Source organism: Lipotes vexillifer, unplaced genomic scaffold (assembly GCF_000442215.2).
Source record: "Lipotes vexillifer unplaced genomic scaffold, Lipotes_vexillifer_v1.1 scaffold1492, whole genome shotgun sequence".
NCBI classification, from domain to species: Eukaryota; Metazoa; Chordata; class Mammalia; order Artiodactyla; family Lipotidae; genus Lipotes; species Lipotes vexillifer.
This window is the reverse complement of record NW_006769666.1, coordinates 98,861-108,470: the sequence shown is the minus strand read 5'-3', so window position 1 is coordinate 108,470 and position 9,610 is coordinate 98,861. Positions and strand designations below refer to the sequence as shown.

General features: G+C 50.3%; 1 protein-coding gene across 1 annotated transcript in view; it reads right to left on the bottom strand.

The window, feature by feature from the left end:
• Nucleotides 1-7,648: 7,648 nt before the first annotated feature.
• NEU2 (neuraminidase 2) overlaps nt 7,649-9,610 on the bottom strand; it is a 2,611-nt gene continuing 649 nt past the window's right edge. Inside the window, 3 exon segments of the mRNA XM_007445735.1 lie at nt 7,649-7,926; nt 7,929-8,523; nt 8,525-8,572. Coding sequence (XP_007445797.1) covers nt 7,649-7,926; nt 7,929-8,523; nt 8,525-8,572 — 921 coding nt within the window.

The window sequence follows — 9,610 nt, the reverse complement described above, 5'->3', positions numbered from 1 at the left end:
GCTCCACCTGTGTCAGTGAGACCACCAGGGTAGCAAAGAAGGTCTTGCAGAGCTGAGAGGAGCTTCCTGCATCTTAAATAAAGTACTGAGCAGTCTGGGCTCTATACCAGGGTTTCTCCAAGTTCTCAAACTTTCGCACGCATCGGAATCATCAGAGGGCTTGTTAAAACCCAGTTTGCTGGGCCCTGCCCCCAGGGTTTCAGATTCAGAAGGTCTGGTGGATTCAGTAGGACCTAAGAGTCTGCATTTCTCACAACTCCACAGGTGATGTTACTGCTCTGGGGCCCATGCTGTGGGAGCCTCTGCTCTGTGGGGCAGCAGGAAACCCATGAAGTGGACCCCAAAGGCAACACCAGGGAAAGGACAGAGACTAAGTTCCCGGGGGATGGCAGCCAGCTGGACGCTGGTGAGGTCCTGGGTCCACAGCTGTGGCTCCTTGAAGTGTGTTGTTGTTTCTCCTGGGCTTCCCCTCAAGTGTCACCTCCTGTCATTCCTGACCATGTTTACATTCTCTATATCACTAACCTGTACAGAGTTGCATCTCCCTCTAAGTTGCTTATGTGTCTGTCATCCCCACTTTATCCCACGACATCCAAGTTTCTTGGGGACAGTGGCTCTGTCTTGTCACCATTGAATCCCCAGCTCCCAGAACAACATCTGGCCCATGGCTGACACAATACCCCATTGTGTATCGGTGGCCTTAGCCATCCCAGGGAAGCAAACTGAACTCTTGGCACCTGGAGCGGGTGGTACGGAAAAGGTGGCCTTGGCCATGTCACTGACCCTGCTCTGCTCCTGGGTCCTTAGCGGACGGGTTCTGCAAAGTCTCAGCAATGTGTGTGGCCATAGGAGAGGCCATAGCATGTAGCTCTCAATTCTCCACTGTCATTTCCTGTGAGCCTTCAGGCATCTGGACAGTACAAAGAGGCAAATAAATGGGGACGTGACGGAAATGATGACCCTGTCCTGGGGGTTCTTAATAGTGACAAGAGCTCTGACTCCTTGGCGCTGATCGTGTTTCTGAGCTCTGGTCTCTGGACGGCAAGGTATCTGGTGGCCTCCTCCCCCTTTGATGAGGTCCCTGGTCCTTAGGAATCCTGCCCCTATTAGAGAGGCAGGGGCTGTAGAGATGGCCCAGGATGCAGTCAGACTCCACGGATCCTTCACATGGGGCTAGTTGTTGGAGGATGGCTGCTATTTGACCATGAATAAAAGGAGCCAGATGGGGCAGAGGATTCTTAGGATACTGGTGAGCTTGGCCTTGCTTTCAATAGGCCATGAAGGCCTGGGCGCTACCCTCCTGCCCACAGAGAGTAACTCTTGGGACATGGCCCAGGTTGCGGTGGGCTGACTGGTCGGAGTGGAAGGTTGCCATGGTAACATAGTCTATCTACCCTCTCCTGGGGGTTTGGAGGATGGAGTCCTTGCCAGATCATGAAGATCCTGGGATGGATGGGGGATTCTGCAGTCTCGGGAAAGGTTGTGACAACAGGGGTGATAGATGTCAAAACTCCTCTGTCTCTTCCCTTGAGCCATCAGATGTCAGGATTGACCAAAGAGAGGAATTAAATGAAGACATGACAGAAATGATCCCTTTTCTAGCTTCTCTTTTTCTGTATGTTTTCTGGCCACTGCAACCTTGAGGTGTCCTGGGATGTGTTGTGTCTCAGAGCTGAGCACAGAAGCACCCCCTTCTCAGTTGCTGAGGCAAGAAGAGCAGGGTTGTACTGGTTTTTTATTGTCACTGTAACAAACCCAACCCCCCCACTTGGTGGCTTAAAACCACACTCATTCTCCTCTAGTTCTGAAGGCCATAACTCTAAAATCAGTTTCCCTGGGCTAACGTCAAGTTATGAGCAGGGCCACGTCCCCTCCAGAGTCCTTCCTCGCTTTTCCAGCCCCCAGAGCTGCATTGCTCATGTTTCTTGGCTTGTGGCTTCTTCCATCTTCAAAGCCAGCAGTGTAGCGCTTTGTTTCAGTGTCACGTCCTCACTGTCTGTAGTCAACTCTCCCCCTGCCTCCCTGTGCTATGGATGTGTGATCACGTCTATGTCCCACCCGGCTCACTCAGGATGGTCTCCCCACCTCAAGATCCCCAACTTAATCCCATCTGCAAAGTCCCTTTTCTTTTCACTCTCTTGATGGTGTCTTCTGATGAGTAGGTCAGCTCAGCTTTAACCTAATTAACTGTTGCTTTCTTTGTTTTTTCATTCAAATCAGACTTTGGCATTCATGTACATTTAGAACTAGAAGGAACTTTAGCCACAGTCACAGATTCTAAGCATCAGGACATGGACAACTTTAGGGGTCATTACTCAGCCCGCCACACAGGCCTTGTCAGGGCCTTGGCACCTCCTCCCCAGTGGCAGGTATGTCAGCAGCCATACCAGCTCCCCAGCCTCAGAATCCCTTTCTCAGTGGCTTCCCAGAGCTGGTCCCCCAGGCCCCAGGAGTCCAGGCCACAGTCGCTGTTCCTGGAAGACCAAGAAATAAATGTGGAGAGGCTCCTGTGACCATCACAGTTGAAAAGCCCATACCAGAGGCTGCAGTTGAAGGTGACGTGCAGACAGAGGGGCCGCACAGGGGAGCTGCACAGGTCTGAGGTGGGCACTAGCTGCTTTGAGATGAATACCTGTGAGAACTGGGGCCAAGGGGGCTCTCCAAACCTGGAGCCCCAGGTCTCCCTGCCTTTGCTAAGGGGAGTGCGGGCAAGGCCATGCTTCCCTGCTCCCTGCTGTGTCTGTGCCCTGCTTCTGGGGTCACCAGGCAGAGCACCGAACAGGGCTGCTCCACCAGCCTCCCTCCAGCTTGGGCCTGGCAGTGGATGTACAATGGCCATGCACAAGGGTACACACACACACACACACACACACACACACACACTGCACCAGCCCCAATGGCCATGCACAAGGGCACACACACACACACACACACACACACACACACACACTGCGCCAGCCCCAGACGACCCAGGCTGGGTCACTGGGCTGAGAAGTGGCCGAGGCCCTCACCCACAGTGTGGCACAGCCTGGACCCATGTGATTGATTTGGGGGCCATCTTCCCCACCCTTCAGAGTCTGAACGATTTCCAACATGTTCACCCCAGTGGTCCAGGCCTGAAGCACACATTCTTTGTGTTTGCTTGTTTATTCATTCGTTTGACAAGTGGTTTTTAGGGGAAGTTAGGAGGAGGGGAGGGGCCTGCTGGAACTGTGTATCAATCTCTGTGTGTGTGTGTGTGTGTGTGTGTGTGTGTGTATCTCTAAGGACACAAATTACAGTAAAAATTCAGTTTCACTAAATGTATCCTGGATTGGATCCCAGAACAGAAAAAGTACATTGGTGGAAAAACTGGTGAAATCTGAATAAAGTCTAGAATTTAGTTAATAGTAATGTACCAATGTTAACCTCTCAGTTTTGACAACTGTACCACAGTTATGTAAGATGTGAACATCAGGGGAGACTGGGTGTGGGGTGTTCGGGAACACTCCGTACTACCTTTGCAACTTTTCCATAAATCTAAAATTATTCCTCCCCAAAAGTTTATTAAAAATATTCAGTTCCAAAGTTTTACAACCCAATACAATATATTGATTTGGAGGTTTAACTACCAAATCCACTGTTCAGTTCAAAGTTTATTTTTTTACTGAGGTATAACATACGTAGAGTGAGGTACACAAATCTTGTGTTCACGGGTCGTTGAGTTTTTAACATACGGAATCAGCCACCTAACCAGCACCAGATCAAACAAGAGAATGTCCCCAGCGCCCAGAAGTCTCCTTCTTAGTGAACAGTTGTCCTCCACAGAGCTGGCCGCTCCTGATTTATACGGCATGGATTGGTTTTGCCTGTTCTTGAGTTTCATATAAATAAAATCAGAAGGTGTGTATTCTTTTGAGTCTGTGTTCTTTCACTCAACATAATGGCTGAAAATCATCTATGCTATTGTGTGTAGCAGTTCATTCCTTTATTCTTGTGTAATATTCCCCGATTTAGCTCTCCATTCTACTTTTTACTGACATTTGGGTTGTTTTCAGTTTGGCACTTTCATGAATGAAGCTGCTATAAACATTTGTATACGTGTCTTTCGCAGCTGTATGTATTCGTTTCTCTTGGAAATATAGTTCAGAGTGAAATTGCTGGGTCCTGGAGTATTTCACATTCAGTTTTAGGAGATGTTACCACACAGCTCTCCAAAGTGGTTGTACCAGTTACACTTCCTCCAGAAATGTATGAGTGTTCTGGTTGCTTCACAACCTTGCCAATACTTGCTGTTGTCAATCCTTTTAATTTCAGTCATTCTAGTGATAAGTATCTCAGGGTTTCAATTTGCATTTCGCTGATGAACATGTGTTTGGCTGCCTTGAGGACATCCTCTTTTGAGAAGTGACTGTTTAAGCCTTTTGCCAATTTTTACTGGCTTCTCTTTTTCTTATTGATTTGTAGGAGCTCTTTATATATTCTGGATACAAGTCCTTTGTCAGATATATGTATTCTAAATATCTTCATCCCATTTATGGCTTTTCTTTTCACTCTCTTGATAGTGTCTTCTGATGAGTAGGTCAGCTCAGCTTTAACCTAATTAACTGTGGTTTTTTTGTTTTTTCATTCAAATCAGAAGACTTTGGCATTCATGTACATTTAGAACTAGAAGGAACTTTAGCGATTATTTGTGCCAGTGCTTTTTTTAAAAATAAATTTATTAATTTTATTTATTTATTTTGGGCTGCATTGTGTCTTTGTTGCTGCATGTGTGCTTTCTATAGTTGTGGTGAGCGGGGGCTACTCTTCATTGTGGTGCATGGGCTTCTCATTGCAGTGGCTTCTCTTGGTGCGGAGCATAGACTCTAGGCATGCAGGCTTCAGTAGTTGAGGCACGCAGGCTCAGTAGTTGTGGCCTATGAGCTCTAGAGTGCAGGCTCAGTAGTTGTGGTGCACGGGCTTAGTTGCTCCGCATGTGCCAAGGCTTCTTGATCTTTATGTTCACTGGAATAACTTGAGCTTTTGAAAAAATACCTATGTTTGGGCATCAGCATAATTTAAGAGCTCCCCAGGGAATTTTCTTTTTTTTAAATTTCAACATCACTGATTTCTGTTCTTTTTTTCAAATATTTTATTTATTTATTTATTTCCCTTATATTTTTTGTTTTTGGCTGTGTCGGGTCTTAGTTGTGGCACACGGGATCTTTCACTGAGGCACGTGGGCCTCTCTCTAGTTGTGGCCTGCAGGTTTTTCTCTCTCTAGTTGTGGCCCATGGGTCCCTGAGTGCGTGGGCTCAGTAGTTGCGGCTCTCTTGTTGAGGCGCACGAGCTCAACAGTTCTGGCGCGCAGGCTTAGTTGCCCCCCAGCATGTGGGATCTTAGTTCCCTGACCAGGGATCGAACATGCATCCCCTGCATTGGAAAGAGGATTCTTTCCCACCAGACCACCAGGGAAGTCCCTCCCCAGGGAATTCTAATAAGCAGTTGGATTTGAGACCCACTGACCTCTGTGAAAGGAGAGAGTTTAAGAGAGTGATGCTTTGCTTGGCAGTAGCCAGATGCCTTATCTGATTCCTGCTTAATCTCAAGACCTTAACAGATGATTGACTCTTCCAGGATAATCAACAGAGGTCAACGCTGGCACAATTTTTAGTGGGTCTTTCCCTCTTAAACCTCTGGTGTGCCTGGTAAAGTCCTGGTTAATGTCCACTGTCTTGGTATAACCATTAATAGCATCATCCTTTCACTCTCAAAAGTGTCCCAGTTGGGATACTACACTATAGGGCTCTCCCCGCCTTAAACTTCTTGAGGGTGCCCTGCCCCTGGTTGGCAAGCCCTCTCCTCACCCTCCTAATTTGGCCTCAGCCCCCCACTTAACAGCTCCCTTTGTAGGGTTTGGAAGCCACCAGGAGGGCATCCCCCAAACAGAGGGACCTAACTTTCCATCCCAGCAATGACCAAGCCCTAATTCCTCATCCTTACAGCTGGATTTCTTAAAATCCTACACAATGAAGCAGGATCAGGAGGCCAGTGCGGGAACCACACCCAGAACTAAAGCCACATCTCCAGCTCCCCACACTGTGAACAATCCATCTAACCACTGCCTGGCCTCATGGAGACACGGCTCAGCCATAAGAACCCACAGCCGCTGTCATTGATCCCCTGTCATCAAACCGTTAGACTGCTCTCATCAGTAAAAGAGCTGATTAGAGGAGCTCTGATGGGGGCGGAGCGCAAGTCCACTCTACCACAGGGACAAGCGACAAAGGCCCCTGAAGACCCCGGACGTCAGACAAGAGTCAGGCTCCTCCACCCAGGAGGGGCCCTGTCTCAGGTTGTCACCTCAGGACAACCTAGGAGAAGCCTTCTCCTGCTCTTTCTCCACGGCAAGGACTATACAACCCAGAACCCCCTCCCCTCTTAGCCTCCACATGGTGACATACATGTCACCCCAAAGACAGAGTGCCCCAGAGCAGCTCTGCGCCACAGGCACACATCCAACAGCCCGCCCCCTCCCTCCCTCTCCTTTCTTCTGAATTACCTGATTCATTGCAATTTCGTTCCGGCCTTTAGCCACATCACCTATAGAAGAATAACTTATGATAACTGTAGTGGGTAGAGAGGTGGCCCCCAAAGATATATCCATGTCCTAACCCCAGAGCCTGTGAATGTGACATTATTTGGAAAAGAGTCTTTGTAGATGTAATTAAATGAAGGATTATCCTAGATCACCCTGGATTGTCCAGGTGGGCACTAAATCCAATGGCAAGTGTCCTTAAAAGATACAGAAGAGAAAGCAGGGAGGGAGGAAGAGAAAGCCATGAGAAGACAGAGGCAGACATGAAAGTGATGCAGCCACGAGCCAAGGAAGGCCTGGGGCCACCAGAAGCCAGAAGAGGCCAGGAAGCACTCTCCCCTAGAGCCTTGGGAGGGAGCATAGCCCTTTGAACACCTTGGTTTTGGACTTCTAGCCTCCAGAACTGTGAGAGAGTAAATTTCTGTTGTTTTAAGCCACTAAATGGGTGGTACTTTGTTACAGCAGCCCTGGGAAACTAACACAACAACCTAAGCCAGCTTACTTTTCCTGGACTCTGCCTTACCTCCCTGCAGTGCTGTTGCCCATGCTACCTGCTCTAAAGCCTTGAGGACACGCACAGAGACATGGACAGACAGACACACGCGCACACAAACATATGCACACACACACAAACATACGCACACACACAAACATACGCACACACACACACAAACGTACGCGCACACACACACAAACATACACACACACACACAAACATACGCACACATCTTTGCTAATTTACAGCTTTGTTCCAGCCTTTGCCCAGGAACCTGATGAGCATTTGCTAAGAGGAAACAGGCTGGACTAGATAATTTATCAAGACCTGCAGAAAACCTGGGCTGGGGGGAGCAGGCAGGCTGAACCAAGGGACTCCAGGAGGCCAGGTTCCTTCAGTTTCTGGGCTGCAAATAGAATCCTCTGGGAAGGCTGAGATAGCGCAGACAGAAAGGAGCCCAGAGACAGACTCGCACTTGCACACCTTTGACAAAGGGAAGAGAGAGGCAGCCTCCCAGGTCCAGAGAGCACTGGGAGGAAGGAAACCGCCAGCCTCTCAGTGGGGAAAGCCCTCTTGGGCAGTACACAGCGGGCTCACTGCAGCAAAAATTCAGCTGGGAAGGCCTGTTTCAGGGTGAACATGACAAAGACGATCTCCTTGTAATCATCCAATTCGTACAGACACCCAAACTGGGGTGACCCATTGGGGCCGGCACTCATTCTCTGGAGGTCTGAGTAAGTGCAGCTGCCCGGGGCCAGCAGTGGGGGCTCCGACCAGGCCAAGGGCGCGGGGGGCTGTCAATTGAGGTACACGCCCAGGTTGGCTCCCCCCCGTGGGTCAGTTGGGTGCGTGTAGAGCAGCCACCGGTCTGGGGATTCTGATCCGCACGGGGGCTGGGGAAGCCAATGATGCTCCCTTGGCAGCCGTGGGGAGGCTCCACGAGCTTCTGCACTGGCTGGGTCTCCCCGAAATCAAGCCCGTTGTTGGCGCTCTGGACCTGGACCCTGGCTTGGAGGGGGCTTTTCGCGTTCAGGTACACAACCCTCCGTTTTGCATCCCCAACTTGGGCCACCTGGCACTCCAGGGTGTCCCAGGCCACGAATTTCCCTCTCGCCCACGTGTTCCCGTGGTCGTGGCTGACCAGGCAGAAGGAGGAAGGGGTAGGCGCCTGCAGGGAGGGACGGTTGCAGTAAGCGTAGGCTGGCACCACCAGGCTCCACGTCGGGTTGTGCAGCTGCAGACAGTGTCCTGGGCCCACAGCGAAAGTGGCCCCGTCCTTGCGGGCCGGGCCAATGACGGAGTCCGTGAGGTCCCAGACGGGGCTCCAGGACCTCCCGTGGTCGGTGCTGGTGACCTGGCACAGCCGTGTCACGTTGACCCTGGTGTGGAGCTGGTGGTGCTCGGACACCTGCCCAGGGACGGCAAAGAAGAGGAAAATGGTCCTTGTCTTCTCGTTGTACAGGGGGCCTTGGGTTCATGGAGCGGCGGCCCTCCATCTGAGCTTGGGCCACCGCCTCCTGTGCATATGCCACTGCAAGTGAGGAGAGGAGGAGAAACACAGCTTGGAAACGGCCAGTGACAGTGACAGAGGCTGCACTCTGGGGGCCGGTGTGTCTCATGGGGTTAGGATCAAGGGTCATGGAGGAGCCCTTGGTCCAGCGCTCATTCACCCTCACACCTCCCAGAGCGGGACCCAGGGCTCCGCCTCACTCCCTCCGGGACAGCCCAACCCCACCCAATCCCACCAACATACATCCAGGGCACCTGTGACGTACTAGACCTCAAGTACTAAGAGGATTCAGGGACCAGCCATTCCAGCTCCATCCTGGCTCCTTCATCTTACCAGCTCAGTCCAGCTTCCCATTCTTGAAAAGTAAAGCCCTAGTAATAACTGCAGTATTCTGCCTGTGTGTGACAGAATATGACCGTCGCCTCCCACCTTCTATACACCACCCTCTATTAATGTAGCCTAGGAGGGGGCCGCACCATGATGCTAGGACTCACACTGAGCTTCCATAGTCCCCGGGTGTACATCATAGATGCTGCAGCTCTGCTGTCTATCCCTATTCATTAATAGCTATCCCCCAGTGAGTGTTTCTCAGGACAGACACCGTGCCAAGAGTCTAATGTCTATAGTCTCATCTAACCCTAACCTCTAGCTCCTGGGGGACAGGTATTACGATCTCCATCTTACATCTATAGAGCGAGAGGCTTAGATAAGGTAGATGAGCTGCCCAAGGCCATACTTCTGGGAAGCGGTAGAACCAGGACTTGAACCCAGGTCCACCTGCTTCAAACCCATGCTCTAAACAACTACAAGGACATAATGACCACAAAGTAAAGATAATAATGATATTAAACCCTTCATATGTGAAAAGCCAGCCTTGGGCGTCTTCATCAGAATTACTTGATCTACATGCTGGAACTTCAGGACGCAAGCCATCACCCCACCAACCCACCCCAGGTTAATTTTACTCAAAGGATCAACTCCCTCCCAGTTATGTGATGCTGAACTAGTCCTCCCTCAGGTTCTCAAGGATGTAGGGAAGCCTTTT